At 36.6% G+C, this 15,600-nt stretch overlaps 1 protein-coding gene across 31 annotated transcripts in view; it reads right to left on the bottom strand.

Moving 5' to 3' along the window:
* Positions 1–15,600, bottom strand: part of clasp1a (cytoplasmic linker associated protein 1a) — a 68,384-nt gene that overhangs the window by 11,956 nt on the left and 40,828 nt on the right. For 6 of the 31 annotated variants that reach the window (XM_042731656.1, XM_042731662.1, XM_042731670.1 and 3 more), the window contains 18 exons: positions 15,093–15,170; positions 14,786–14,953; positions 13,413–13,459; positions 13,138–13,308; positions 12,187–12,210; positions 10,935–11,042; positions 9,972–9,998; positions 9,108–9,263; positions 7,070–7,231; positions 6,295–6,357; positions 5,151–5,254; positions 4,790–4,813; positions 3,179–3,408; positions 2,901–2,964; positions 2,569–2,571; positions 854–1,017; positions 673–751; positions 433–576 (listed from right to left, as the gene is read on the bottom strand). In XM_042731656.1, the coding sequence (XP_042587590.1) occupies positions 433–576; positions 673–751; positions 854–1,017; positions 2,569–2,571; positions 2,901–2,964; positions 3,179–3,408; positions 4,790–4,813; positions 5,151–5,254; positions 6,295–6,357; positions 7,070–7,231; positions 9,108–9,263; positions 9,972–9,998; positions 10,935–11,042; positions 12,187–12,210; positions 13,138–13,308; positions 13,413–13,459; positions 14,786–14,953; positions 15,093–15,170 (1,816 nt within the window). The remainder of the gene's footprint in view (positions 1–432; positions 577–672; positions 752–853; positions 1,018–2,568; positions 2,572–2,900; positions 2,965–3,178; positions 3,409–4,789; positions 4,814–5,150; positions 5,255–6,294; positions 6,358–7,069; positions 7,232–9,107; positions 9,264–9,971; positions 9,999–10,934; positions 11,043–12,186; positions 12,211–13,137; positions 13,309–13,412; positions 13,460–14,785; positions 14,954–15,092; positions 15,171–15,600) is intronic. The other 25 variants (XM_042731661.1, XM_042731679.1, XM_042731685.1 and 22 more) reach the window with 17 other exon arrangements.

The raw sequence follows: 15,600 nt of genomic DNA, 5'->3' as shown, positions 1-15,600 counted from the left end.
ACATTATATTTCTAGTAATATTTCAAGATAAACACCTACTGAACTAAAGCAACTTGTTTTTATCCTCTTTAACCATAAACTCAATTTTTTTCTATAACATATCATTTGAGCCATTAAAAAGCCTGATGCATCAAATACGATACAAAAAAAAAACACACATATTGCAAATATAATGCATATATTATTATCTTTAGGATTTGTCTTAAGGTTTAATAAACTGTTCAATTTAAAAAAATCTGACTATTACTGTATTTCTTATGTTAGGCTTCGCAGGGTTAAATTTATGTGGCCATTTGGAATGAGATAAAAGTGCCTAATAGTAAATGATGACAGAAAAATCTTTTTAAATAACTAAATTTCATCTTATATTTTGAGCCCCACTACAGCATTGATTTGTGCACTGCCTGCAAGCACAACTCCAAGGAAACTCACTTTTCTAACATCAGAGCTCTTGGGTTCTGTGGTCCAGGTGATAATGCGAGACACGGCTAATCTTGTCTCACTTGAGTTCACAAAGTCTGCAGGGTCCATCTGCCGTGCCAGGGACTCAATGTATTTCAGGATGGCCACCTTCACCTGCATTATGACACAAAGATAATAAGAATTAACATACTCTGCACACTAAATTTGCAGGTGGGGCTTCAAAAGCAGTCATGGTAAGCACCATCTTACCTTCAGATTGGGGGTTTGAGTCTGATCAACAATGAATCTCATTAGAATGTTAAACTGCTGGTCAAAGGGGAAAGACTCCCTAAGAGAAGAGGGGAAAAAGAGAAACAAGACATCAACCTGGTGGCACAAAATGTTCTAAGCTTCAAAAAGAACAAAACTAGGACTATCGCTTAAGACCAACCTTGTGACGTCCAGAGCCTTTTGGACCTTTGCTTGGACTGAGCCCAAGAGGTCAGCTCCCATTTTCTTCAGCAGCTGAGTGAGCAGTACAAAAAGCCAGTCCTGGAGATCCTCTCTGTGCACGGTGATGAAATCCACTAGAGTCTCTAAGAACATGCTAAACACCTGGAATCAGAACATCAAACGTCATGCCAATCTTTTTATAAATGTACAAATGGATTTAAATGCCTGTCTCACAAATACATTAGAAAAATATATTTCTACATTCTCTGATGAAAAAATGTAACAATAAAAAACTAAATCAATTCTAAATTAAAATAAAATAATTAGATTTCAGGATTCTGAAAGTCTTAATAGCTTCATGAAAAACAATTCAGTTATTGACAGGGAAATAAAAGAAATATCTGGATTTGTAATAGTTTTAGAGTTTGTTTTGTCTTATTTTAAATTCATGTAAAGTCATCTTGACGTATCCTTAAAAATTTGAGGAAGCCACTAATGGGCCCCGGACCTCTCTTCTAGTTCAAGGAGTTCTTTGTTCATTGTACATCAATGAAATTTTTGTAATTTTTTTTTGCCAGTTTCTTGTCTGTAAGTCATTTTATAAATCTGATCACTTTTAATAATACAATAAATGAATAGCACAACTCTCCTTAACAGACAGCATAGTTTGATAAATCATTTAGGGGTGTGCGGCGTGAGTTTCATGATTCTGTTTAATATTTAGGGTTAGGGTTTTAAAAACAAACAGTTAACCCCAAGTATGAGCAATAATTATACTGTTGCTGGTTTTAAAGGGGTGGTTGATTGCGATTACACTTTTTAAAATGTTAGTTAGTGTGTAATGTTGCTGTTTGAGCATTAACAATATCTGCAAAGTTACGGCACTGAAAGTTCAATGCAAATGGAGATATTGTCTTTTAAAATTCTGGCAGTTTAATGCCTACAAAAACGGATTGTAGGGACTACAATGAGTTACTTCCCGGGTTTGTGACATCACAAACACAGACAAACCCCGCCCTCGGGAACATGCACGAACATAGGGGTGCACGTAAAAATCTATTCATATATGAATCGTGATTCTGTCTTCTAACAATTCTAATGGATTCACAAGTTTCAAAATAAATGTTCTAAAGCAGCAGTTTTCAATCCTGTTCCTTGTGTCGCCCTGCTCAGCACACGCTCTGCATCTCTCTCTTTCACATTTAGCTCAGCTCCAACAATGAACAATGAATGCAGTAGCTGTGCTGTATTAAAGCTTTAATCAGGATAAAACCATATATTAAAAGCTAACAGAAGCAGTAGCATTAACAAATAACAGCGTATCTAAAAGTATACGTTTATAGACACGCGCTTGAGGCGGTTTAGCCAATCACAACACTGGACCAGCTAACCAGTCTGAGCCCACTGCATATTTCTGAGGGAGGGGCTTCATAAAAGCAGGAAATGATCAGCGTGTTCATAGGAGAAGGGACAGAGCAGTGTAGAATAAAAGTAAATTATGTGAAAAATGTTTTTTTTTTTTTTTTTTAAACCAAGCATTTAATAGATGTTAGACTGCACCCCATAAACACAATCAAGCCTAGAAAAAATAAAAACAGTCAACCACCCCTTTAATGTGATGTATATGAAGAATAAACCCATATATGTAAGAATAAAACATAATTAATCCATTTATATAACAAAATGGTTCAGGTATTTGTAATATCCACTTACTCTCTATTGTTAAAATCCACACCAAGGCAGACCATGCAAACAACAGGAAAAACACATTCCATTAGTGCAATCTCATTCCATTTTTGAGTTCAACACAAACACGCTGTTTGCCAGACAAACATTTTGAATTTAACAGAATCCACAGTGATGAAAGCTACTTATTTAATCTATTATAATATGATTAATTTAGGATAATTTCACATGATGCAACACATTTTAAAGTAATCCTTCAATCCTCTATTTGGAATGCTACCATTAATCCAGCCATCGTAAGTAGATTAAGTGTGATCAAAGCAGCCATGTGGAAAGGATGCGTTCCTCACACAGGTTACCTTGCTGTGAGGATCTGCAAACATCCTGGTGAAGATCTCACATAGCCTCTTGAGCTCCACCCGGCTGAAACACACAAATATGATTAAAGGCCTGGTCGCAATAAGAATGAGACAGAAGAAGCTTAAAAAGCAACTGCATATGCATCTAATACAGCAAATGAGCAACAAAAGAAAACTTGCCAGATATCGACTGACTACTTTCTACTTGCTGACTTGGAGAAAAATAAAAGGACACCCAACAACCAAAAGACAATTTGTGCTGCTCTGAAGGCCCCCACCTGAGAATGCGCTGGCTCTTTAGCAGGTTCTGCAAACCCAGCAGGCCCTCCTTCCTCTCAGACCAGTTGGAACTGGCGCAGTGGTTTAGCACCTCAGCAACGTCCTCTGTCTGACGCAGGTAGTGAGGAATGCCTCCGTTACGGGAACTATAGGAACGCTCTGAGCAGGCGCTGGATGCGTCGCTGTTGGCATCATCATCAGACTCATACCTCCTTCTCAAAGGCTTGCACTGAGGAGAGCATGGAGCAGATTAGTAGGTTCAAGAGAAGTTGAAAAAGCTATCAGAAGACCAACAAAGGGAATTATTTTAACAATTTACCATGCATTACTCAGAAATATAGCAAGTACGCTGTTTATATGGAAAAGCCATGCAGCATTAACAAATAACAAGGGTTAAGGTTCGTTTAACACTTTAACTTTGGGTTCTTTCGGCCAAGTGCACACTGCATAGTTTTAAGAGTGACAACCACGTATAAAGGTGGGAATGAATCCTCTAAAATACTGATTTCTGTGCATACAGAATAATGCAAGGGTCACTCCTAATTTGTGATGATCTTAACAATAGTTTGGCACATTGAAGCCAACAAAGATGCAACAGTTTAATCTGATTGCAGCTGTTCTGTTACCTACACAATTATTTTTATTTGAAATAATATTTCACAACACTAATCTGATATAAATGCATTAATGGTAAAATAAATGCAGCATTGGTGGTGTTTTTGAACTTTTTAAAAAAAACTAAATCTTACCAACTTTTCACAAAACTATTTAGTGATCAGAGATGTATTAAAACACCTTTTTAGTAATCTACCATTGACAATGGTGGAGAGAGATATAAGAGAGTTACAATTTGTTAATATGTCAAAATATTAACAACTAGTTGTTCATTTTAATTTTGAACACACTTTAATGATTTGGTTGCACTTCCTGTTTTTTTCGGCAGTGAATCTGGTTGTAGAATTCAGTTATCATTCCCATAAATAACCGAACTCTAAATGGAATTAAGCAACTTTAGCTCCAATGTGTATGTGACCTTTGAGCTCTTCAGCTGTCTCAGCACTGGAGTGTGAAGGAGCAATTCAGACATTTGCTGCAGCAGTCATGAATAATTCAAATCGGTCACAGACAATTTCCAGCAGTTGGTTATGCATTAACAAACACTTGAGTCCCTGTCATTAGTACAGTGTGCGCAGATGACGTAAGTGAAGAGCATGGCACGCTGGGTAATTACATCTACTTATGCAGCAAAGGGAATGTGTCATGCTGATGCATAACATCTGCCCTGTTTACAACTTAATCCTGCTGTTGTCGTCACATGTGAATTAATGAAGATTTACATTTTCCAAAGCAATAACACTGAATGACATAAACATATTAAAATGAAGAGATTAATGCCAAAATGATAGCAAAATGAATGAAATGCAACTTGTGGTGCTTGTACAGGAAATGGTGGTATTGTGCAGAGGAGATGGTCAATGACCAAATTAATGAACGAAGCGCAAATGTTTGTGGTGCACAAAATGCTCGATATTTTCTTGAAAGTCCACAATGGTCATTCTGATTAGTGAATAAAAATGGAAATACAAGTAGTGTATAAACAGAAGCACTACCTTATTCCTGGAGTCTCCTAACAGCTGAAGACAACCAAGAAAGGAAGAGCAAAGAGACGCAGAGATTTCAAAGGGAGCAAAGTTGTTGCAGAAATGACACAAAATCTGAAAACTGCACCCTCATAATATAGCTAGGAAGTTGACATCTAAGGACAAAAAAGGTTTTTCCAACACATAAAGATAAACACTTCTCATTTCCAAAAATAAAATTTTCTGTGGGTGTTTTTAGGGCCACATATGACAAATACAGTAGTTGAGCCATACAGAAGAATCACCTCTGTTATCCTAGATCAGATAATAAGAATGAGGAATATTTCAATTCATCCTATTCGTATCTGTGAGAGGAGACACAAATTCTTACCAAAGCATCAGCCACAGCAGCCTCCACTTCTGTGCCAGTGTTCAGCACCCTCATAGCATTGACAGATGCAGAAATGCGAGCCTGGTGGATCAGGCCAAAGCGATCTGTAGGGTTTGAACACAGGATGAGACAGTGAGAATTTGAAAACGATGAATTACTTAATACCTTCTACGACATAACTTCAAACATTTTTTTCAACCAATTAGGCTAATAATTATGCAAGAGAGACAAAAAACTTGAGGTTGACATGTAGAGATTGAGAGAATCAAGACAGTCTGATACAACCCAACACATAACATGACACAAGTTCAGAAAGGACCAAAAAAGAACTATGGTTGCTTAAAAACTCAAAGAAGGTGAAAGTGTGTAATTTCAGAATTTCAAACACCCATCCACCATTAGTTTACCCAAACCGATAGGCCTCTCACAAACTGATATTATTAGTTGAGATAATGTTATAACATTTGCCCAATTCGGCAGATTGAAATTCTGTTTAGTGGCACTATTAGCCCAGAAATGACACATTTCACCTTTAAAGCTACAATGATCAAAAGTAGGATAACGTAATAAATAAGTAATAAATAAATGAACCATACTGCTTTAAAAAAGTAGTTTCTTGGAAAATCAAGTGCCAAATGTACGTGAATTATGGGTCCCACAAAACAATGATTAAACTCAAACATTCCAAAAAATTAAATGAACTTCTTCAATGCTCACAGCACAAAAAGCCAAATAAAATAATCTTTTTAAATTCATTACCAGCAACAACAGCAACACAAAGTTTTTTCTTTTTTCTTTTAATTAACTGCATATGGGAAGAATACAAAACTTCATATATGACGCACATAACTGAAGTGATCACCACCAACCGAACGGAAACGCAAATGCAAATAAATCAACCTCAAATAGGATGGATGCTGATGTTTATGGTGAGAAAAGAGAGCAAAGATGCTGGAAATGTAATTTCACAAATGAACAGATAATTTGCATCTACGTCTAACAATGACGTGAAGTGTGAAGATTGTAGCTTGATCTGGCAAACTCAGTCGAGTAAAAAAATAATAATAATAATATATATAAAATATGAATGCATGCTTGTGATTGGCCCTGTCTGGGGGGCCAGGGGAGGGTTCATGCAGGTCACCTGACTGGCCCACGGGTTCGGCCGTGGACAGCGCACTGGTGGAGCGAGAGTGACGTCGGGAGGCTGCAAGGGGACAGGAAGAAGGGGGACACCCCAGGGACAGTTAGTGCTACACTAAAACACTGATCACTGTCCGTGGCAGTAACACTAAACAAACAACATGCGAAACATAACTAGTCACTACACGAGTGTGAAACAGACCACAGACTTCGCCATCTCCCTGCTATAACATAGACCACATTCACATATGCTGGTAGCAGATTAGCAATGAATACACAAAGTAATATGCATTACAATCAGTGTTATTCTAGCATTATTAGTATTTAATAACAACATATTTATTGATTTTATTTTACATTTCACATTTATTTCTATAAACACTAAATCATTTTAATATTTTAAGAGAACAATAACAACACTGATTGCAATACTTTGCTGTGATTGTTCCTCCCTGTAAAGATTTTAAAGATCAGACCAGCTGTTTTTATTCACAATTTAATACGAAATCCATTTTTATGGACAAACTATCCAAACCTTTACTAGATGTATTTACAACCTCAAAGACACAGCGGAACAGATTATTAAAGCACCTCAGAAACATATTAGTGCATGCATAGAGGCAAGCAAACAACAGTTCATATGCCACACACTAGGAATAATGGCCATAAATTGAGGCCAAACAGAATCAGAGGGAGAAGATTTGTGGTAGCGAATTGGAAAGGATTGGATGTTTTTGTTGTTTTGACTCCATCAGCCACTTTTATGCTCTACTCACCAAGAGGAGTGAAGCCCCGAGCAGGGCTTGTGTCACGGCTGCTCTCGCGACTGGTGTCACGGCTGCACCCCTGACTCATGCTGGGGCGGGGGATGCGACTGCTCCGGGCTAGCGTGCGATAGGAAGAAGTGGCAGGAAGAAGAGCTTTACCACACAGCCTGGCTGTTAGAACACAAGTTAGGGCATTAGTGAGGCCGTGGAGTCAGAGAAAGAGGGGGGAGGGAGGGGTTGGGTTGGCCATTCCTGGTGTCCTTCTGCTTTAGAAAGGTTAAACATTTAAAGCACAAGGCTTAAGCTGAACATTTTAGACTGACAACATTTAGGAAGTTTCTGAACATGCAGTGTTAAAGGTGCACCAAGTAATTTAGTGTATCTCTAGATTTATTTGTTTGGTCCTAACGACCAAAGCCTTAAAATTTTACTGAAACCTACTGTATTAATGATATTAACATAGTTACATGTGACACTGAAGACTGAAGTAATGGCTGCTGAATATTCAGCTTTGCTAATAAAGGAATAAACAGAGAATAAATACAGGAATATATTTTGAAATTAATTCAAATAAAAAAAGTTATTTTAAATTGTAATAATATTTCACAATATTACTGCATTTTTTTAATCAATTATTTGCAGCCTTAGTAAGCATAAGAGACTTTCAAAAACATAAAAAAAATCTTACCAACCCTTAATTTTTGAAAGATAGTGTATTAAAAATGTATTATTGTAAATTATAAGTATGAATATTTCAAAATATAAATATGTCAATCTGTTTTGAAAATAAATCAGTTTTCTTGCTGCTATAAATTAAAATTTGGAGTTTGTAGATAAATTGTAGCTGTCCATAATGGATCATGTCATGTACAAGACAAATGATTATCAATGCATGAATTAAGCTCTCATGAATCAACACTGACAATTTCTGACACAGGTTTCCATGCATCACTTTTGAAAAATTATATTCCTGCATGCAGTTTCTGACAGGTGATCGGTGTGCTGCGACGTCTTCATTCCGATTGGTAGTTGTTGTATCGCATCACTGGTCTTTTGCAATAAGTTAAATTTTACGTTGTCATGTGACTTAATATAATGACAACAGTCACCGCCACTCATGTCGCCTCAAATCAATTCTGGCCACTTTGTCACTGCTAATCGTTGTCAGTGTGAACGCCACTTTAAGAATCTTTTTTTAGGCCATGAAAAAGTCTGGAATCTTCATCTCAAAATGTATAAATAAAATATAAAAAATGAAGCACTATTAACTTTTAGGTGTAAAAAATTGCTTGGTGCCTCCTTAAATAAAAACATACACACAACAGACTGCATTAAGCTTTAAAGCATTAATAAACTTGTGGGCATTACAAAAATTAAATATCCTCAGTTTTGTATATACAAATGGTTTTGTGCTTCTTGTTTTACAGATAACTTGTCAATTTAATAATTGTTAAATAACTGGCTGGAGATTTATTGGTCAGATCTTTAAAAAGACAGGACATACACAAACATTACTCAGAAAAATCTGACAAACACAGTGACCTCAAAACAAAGCCAGAAAAGCTGATGAACAATGAAAGCCGTAGGTCAGCCCTGTCATCATTCAAGAACAGGTAAATAATCGCATACAAAAGACAGCAAGGAGTAACCAGTGAGCCTGTTTTGGAATAAACACTTGCATCAGCCATTTAAATGAATGCTGAGCTTCTTTCACACAGTGAAAAGACATTCCATCTATCTGCACTAGTCCAATTTAATAGGATTCACAGCAAACAATGATTCAGCAAATGACTTAAGAAAGTCTTCTTTCTTTGGCAAGTAAGCTCTGAAAATTCCTGCCATCCACCACAAGGTCCTACCTTTTCCAACAAAATGTAGCAAATAATATCCATGTTGTAATGCATATTCTTAAGGAATTCCTCAAGGAAATGGTTTAGGTCCTCTTGAGTTTTCTAATTACGTTGTTTTATGTATGCCCAGGAAGTGTCTACTGTATGTGGACATCCTTAGTGTTAAACTCTGAGATGTAAAAATGTGTTGCCCCTACCTATGCCCAGTCTGCTGGGGCTGGTTTCACGGCTGCATCCCTGGCTTTTTGGGATCCTTGAGTACTTGTCTGAGGGAGTTGTTGGGGCAGTGGCTCTAGGAATTCTGCCATACGCGTGTCCCAAGAGCTTCCCCGGAGAACTGGATCGGCTGCCGGCTGCAAAGGAAAATAATATCAGGACTACTATAAGTAACATGGTGACTGATTATTTGCCAGTTACCATTGGGTCCCCTCTGCTTTGTATCAAATTATTTTGGATTTTAAATAAATGCTGTTCTTTTGAAAAAAAAAATCTATAATGAAGGATTACGTGACCCTGAAGACAGGAGGAATAGCTGCTGAAAATTCAGTATTATATTAAATAGTGTTTTCCCAACAATGGTTTGAAAACTAAAACGGAGCATTTATTTCAGTGCTGTCTATAAGTCTTCCTTTATTCACATGGTCCGGCTGACAAGAAAAATCTCAGGTTTAGGTGAACAAAATTACCACAAAGAAAAATGAGATGTGTATGCAAATATATGAAGATGAGACCTCCACTCTGATGAAATACATACAAACAAAGAGACAGACAAACAAAGTGAGCTTGGATACAAGGTCTATTCGAGCTGCAGGGAAAAAAGTAATCTCTACAGGCATGGTGACGTGACATAATACAAGCTACAGACACATTTGCAAACACATACAGACAGACATCAAAGCAAAAACAAATACCCAACTAACATAATGTCTGACCTCTATTTGAACAGAAATAAAAAGATTAAGCTAAAGCAGGACATGCAACATGATGGTAGACGTGTAATTCGTGCAGGGTTCGTATTGAGGGTATTAACGCAGCTTTATTCTGATGAACGGGGGGCTTACCACTAGTGGGGTTAGCTGATCTGGATCCTGTGTATGGAAGCGAAGCAACGGACAGGTGAAAAGTAGCCAGTTACAAAAGACGCTTGATGTGATGCATGGTTACCCAGCATGCATCAGGCAAAATGTTGTTTATTTGTGCTCTAGAAACTTCAATCTACACATTTAGTGCCAAAGACTGGCTTTAACTACAATTGTGGAATAAACTCCACATTCAGAAGGATGCCAAACTGGGTTGTGAAAACATTAAATACAAAACTGACAGAGACAAAAAGGAAGATGATAGTGGTGGCAGACCAGTAGTTATCTATCTGTATCTGAGCTCCTAACAGTAAGGTTGAAGCTTCAATCTGTTGACCCTAGGAAGGTGAATTTCATGAAAACATGTCTAGGTACCATTTCACCCCCCACAAAAAATAAATAAATAAATACATGTATACATACACACACATATATATATATTATTATTATTTTTTTCTTCATTTTTTTTAAATGATAAATATTTAAATAGATTACATTTTTATTTATTTTTAATTTATTTAAATTAATTTCTTCATTACACTAATAAAATAAGAGCTTTAATATTATTATTATTATTTCACAATTTAAAAAATGTATTTGGCTAGAAATGATGTTTTTATGTCAAAAGAAAGAAATTGTGGAGTGATATGAGACATGAAATGAACATAGCAGTATATAGCAACTTAAATATACAGTTTAGTGGCAATTATATAGAAATATATGTGGCAGCTAAATGTAGTGACAGCATAATGACTAATCAGAATAAAGTATTTCAGAGAGCCATGTAATGGTGTTTGTTAATTTCATTAACAAACATTAACATTGAAACAAAGACAATACATAACACTAAAGCTTTTAGTAGTAAAGCCATGGTAGATTATAAACAATATCATGCTATGGTTCTTTAAAAAAAAAACAACCACACAGACCAACGTCCACACTTACGTTGGGACTGAGAGACCACTTTAGCTCTGCTTCGACCACGGCTGTCTGTAACGGTGCTGTTGGCGCTGACCGCACTCCCTGAGCTCTGCCTTCTCGTCCGTACACGACCTGCAGGTTAAAAAAAGAGCATGAGATGAGGTAATAAAATGCATGAGAGGAAGGGAGAGATTTAGAGTAACTGACACAAAGAGAGACAGACTGAAAGGTTTAAACAACAAGGGATACTGAGGACAAACAAAGAGATTTCCCTGATGAAAACAATCAAAATATACTGACTGAAAGGAATTACATGACATGCTCTACTGAGAAGACTGGTGACTGGTGGAACACAGAATATTATTAGCTTCTGAGCAAACCTATCTATCAAATCATACACAACTGTTCAAAAGTTTGGAGTCAATAAAATTTCATTTTTTGGAAAGAATTTAAACCTTTTTTCAACAAGGATACATTAAATTGACCATAAGTGACAGTAAAGACATCTATAACATTGTAAAAGATTTAAATAAATGCTGCCTTTTTAAAATCTATGTTCATCAGACTCCTAAAAAATGCATCATGGTTTCCACAAAAATATTAAGCAGCAATTGATAAAAATAAGAAATATTTCTAGAGCACCAAATTAATATATTAGATTTATTTCTGAAGGATCATGCAACACTGAAGACTAGAGTAATGGCTGGAATGAAAATGGTTATTTTAAAATGCAGTAATATTTCACAATCTTACTATTTGTACTGCATTTTTGATCAAATAAATGATACATTTAAATTAAAAGAAATACATTTTTTAAAAACCGTACCAACCTCAAACTTCTGAACAGTAGCGTATCTACTGCTGATTTCTTTTACACAAATTTCCTGTATGAAACTGCGCAAAACAGGAATTTTATATGCTCTATGCTAACCTCAGAAGAAATCCTAAACTAAACCAATACCACACCTGTATACGTTGTTCCCACACTTTTGACCAATTAATTCCAATAACCTTTTTAAAGCATACAAGTACAAATGACACAACAGATTATATGAAGTACAAGGGACCATTTTCATCTCACTTAACTACTGTTGTTATTTATTGTCAAGAGGAGGGGGATATATCATGCAAACAGGTCATGCAGACCACTAGCATAGTCAGATTGCCAGGTGTACAGCTGTTATTGACAAATGAGACAAAAACACTGCTCAAATCCCTCTGACAGCACAGAGGGTGGACATTTACACTCACACACACATATACATATACTTCTTACCATCTATTTTACCAGGTGCACCGTCTTTGGGGCAAAAACACAAAAACAAAAGCAGGGGAGTGCAGGGTGGAGGAGAGGAGAGGCATAAGTTAGAATCAGTTAAGCCCATGGAGGTGTGGAAGATAGGGATCTGCTCAGAAACGGGCCTTGCATGGAAGCACACGGGAGCTAGTGAGTGTGACTGCGGGTAAGGAAATAAAATCTCTTTGATCATTTTTAAGGAATCATGGGATTAGAAAACGGTACAGAGAAAAGATTATAAAGACAGCAGTAACAAGCAAGTTAGTGGTCAAACATTAAGTGGTGAGTTCTGGGACGAATACTGAACATTTCTCACGAAGGACCGATGCATTATTAAGCTCCAACGTTCCCTTGTGCACTCTGCTGAAAAACTAACACTGAGAAACCGGTGATAAGAAACTGAAGTAATAAGCCACAAAAGAATGCGTGTCACAGTGATTTTACACTGTAATGCACAAGGTTTGGCTTATTGTTTTCATAAAAAGAGCAAAATGATTAAGGAAAATGAAGCCCAATAAAAAAAAAGAAAAAACGAAATTATAAAAAGACATGTTGAATAAATAATTGTATTATTATTATCATTAATAATAATACTACTATTCCAGTAAGTAATTTCTAAGTTACTTCAAACAAATAGTCGTCTCCAATTAGAATTTAAAGTCATAACACTCCATTTTATAAAAATATTATTCTCGCTCTTAAAATAACTAGACTAAAAAAAAAAAAACCTTAAGGGATAATAAATCTGTGGCATACACTCGTCATTTGTTCCTCATCACAGAGCAGCTTAATAGCATCTATGCTGCAAATCAGTTTTATTAATAGGCCACTGCAGCCATAAAAGCCACTGATTTTTATGGCTATTTTATGAAAATTCCTAATTAAGGATGAAAGAGGAGAAAAGATGGATAGAGTGTGATGGGGTCTCACCCAGGGAGGCATAAGAGCCTGGAGGCAGAGCTGCAGCGGAGCTGAAGGGAGATGGGGAGGTTGCGGTGGACATGCGAGATTTGGCACTGGAGGCGGCGTTCACATCTATGTCACTGCGGGAACGCTGGAGGGCACCAGGGGTGGAGGACACCCTAGAGCTGATCACTTTACCTGAGGAAATGTTACACACACACAAGATTTTCAGACATGGCAAAATGGCATGTTTGTATACAGTTAATGTGCTAAGCAACTGTAAAAAGTGTTACTTTACTTACTTCTTGTAACAGGGCCTCCAATGACACTCTTCACTGACAGCGGTCGACTGCAGGAATGCAGATAAAAAGATTTTAGTGACAGCAGTATAATTAGAATAAAATGAAATGAATCAGTAATTTCAAAAAGATATGTGTGAACATTTTCCAGCCTTTTGACAAGTTAAAATATATTTTACCAATATTCTTGCCAAATAGATTTTCACCTAAAACAGTAAAAATCTAGTTAAAAACGCAAGTTTAAAAATAAGACTTTTTTTTTTTTTTTTTATCTAAAAGCTGTCATACTCACTTATTGTAAGACAAAGAGTGATTTTTTTAAAACTACTATAACAACATGCTCTTTTGGGAATTTAATGGCAAATTAAAAAAAAGCATTAAAACTATACTCAGAATATTCACTCTTGTTAATTTATTATAGGAAGCAAGCGTGAATATTGATTGAATCTACAAATCATAAATCACAATCAAATTATAACATTCATTTGCTTGTAATTCCTTCTTGGTCACACTTTTTCTTTCCATTTTTGTGATTGTGACACAGCAGTGTTTGGTGTTTTTTGATAGCAGATCATTAGAGCTGTCAATCATCACACTGGTGCTAATGCAAGATGATCTCAATGCCTCTGAACAACAAGGACACAGTGTAACAGATGCTGCAGTCTAATATTGAAGATGAGATCACTGCTTCATATCCAGAGGAGACTCAACATGCTAGAAAGCACAGTCATCAATCTGTGCACGTGGTCCATCAGCCAACTGGCAAATATTTTACAAATTCCAACAGCGACAGCCATAACTCACAGAGACAACATTATTGTAAAAAACCACTGAACTATATGGTTATATAAAACATGTTCAAATGTTTGGGGCAAGTAAAACATTTTTGAAAGAGGTCTTTTCTGCTGACCAAGGCTGCAATTATTTATTATTATCTTTTATTTAAAAATAACTGTTTTCTATTTTAATATATTTTAGCATCATTACTACAGTCTGAAGTGTCACACGGTCCTTCAGAAATCTTTTTAATATGCTGAAGATTTGATGCTCAAGAAACATTTATTATTATCAATGCTGAAAACAGTTGTGCTACTTAATATCTATTTTTGCGTAAAATGTAGTAACTTTTTTCCAGGATTCTTTGATGAACAAAGTTCAAAAGAACTGCTTTTATTTCAAATAGAAATTCTTTGTAACATTATAAATGTCTTTACTGTAACTGTTAACCCAAACATTTGAACGGTAGTGTACTGTATATACAGCTATTTGTGAAAATATAGTCCAAACAGCAATGCAGATACAATGTTTGCTATTGTATTCTGTACCAGATGTGTCAATTCATGTATGGTGGTAAGTGAAATGTGTGCATGTCTTACTTGAGGCTCTCCTGCGAGCTTGAGGAGGAGCGGTCAGACTGCGGTAGAGACACTATACTGTCAGAACTCTTCAGGTGAGACTGGAGTGCCTTCTGATAGGACGACTCCAACGCCTGAAACAGGTACTCTGCCTCTCGACTGAAATGGCCATGGAATCCCCAGTAACACCTATAAAACAAACAGACATGTAAATGATCAAGACTGATGCAAACACTTAATGCATTACCTAATCAAACAATGCATAAATGAATATCTCAAAGTACTGCTTATGCTACATCTAACCAAACAAGAAGGCAAACAGACTTACTTTCTGGCCACAGATCTGGCCTCTGAGTCAGCGTCATGGATCCCCTTCTTAATGGTCTCAGTGAGAACTGCCACATGCCTGGGGTAGTAGGGAAACATGATGAATACTGTTTCTTACAGTCTGCAGAACAAACAGTGAATTCACTTTGTCTCCTTTGAAACTTTCTGGACCAGACACCAGACCTTTTTCCCAGTTCTCCAAAGGCAGCACAGTGGGAAAGAGAGGATAAGGGGAGTCCAGACCTCCTTATAAAAGAGCTCTTGGCTATATTGCCATGGAAACGGCCGGGATGCATGGTTGCCACACATCCCTAGCTCATCAATTCAACCCGCGAAAAGAATCATCAGTTGCCCATTCAGCCGAGCTTTGATAAGTAACACATGTTTTCACCAGTTAAATGTCACAAAAACAGGAAAGGGAGGGTGTGACAGTTTTGTCCGCAGAAGGAATAAACACAAACTCATACACAAACTAAATTCTATAAGCAAAAAGCACTTGACAAAAACTA

This window comes from Cyprinus carpio, chromosome B9, assembly GCF_018340385.1.
Source record: "Cyprinus carpio isolate SPL01 chromosome B9, ASM1834038v1, whole genome shotgun sequence".
Classification (NCBI taxonomy): Eukaryota; Metazoa; Chordata; class Actinopteri; order Cypriniformes; family Cyprinidae; genus Cyprinus; species Cyprinus carpio.
The sequence above is the reverse complement of the archived record's forward strand: the minus strand, read 5'-3'. Positions and strand labels throughout refer to the sequence as shown.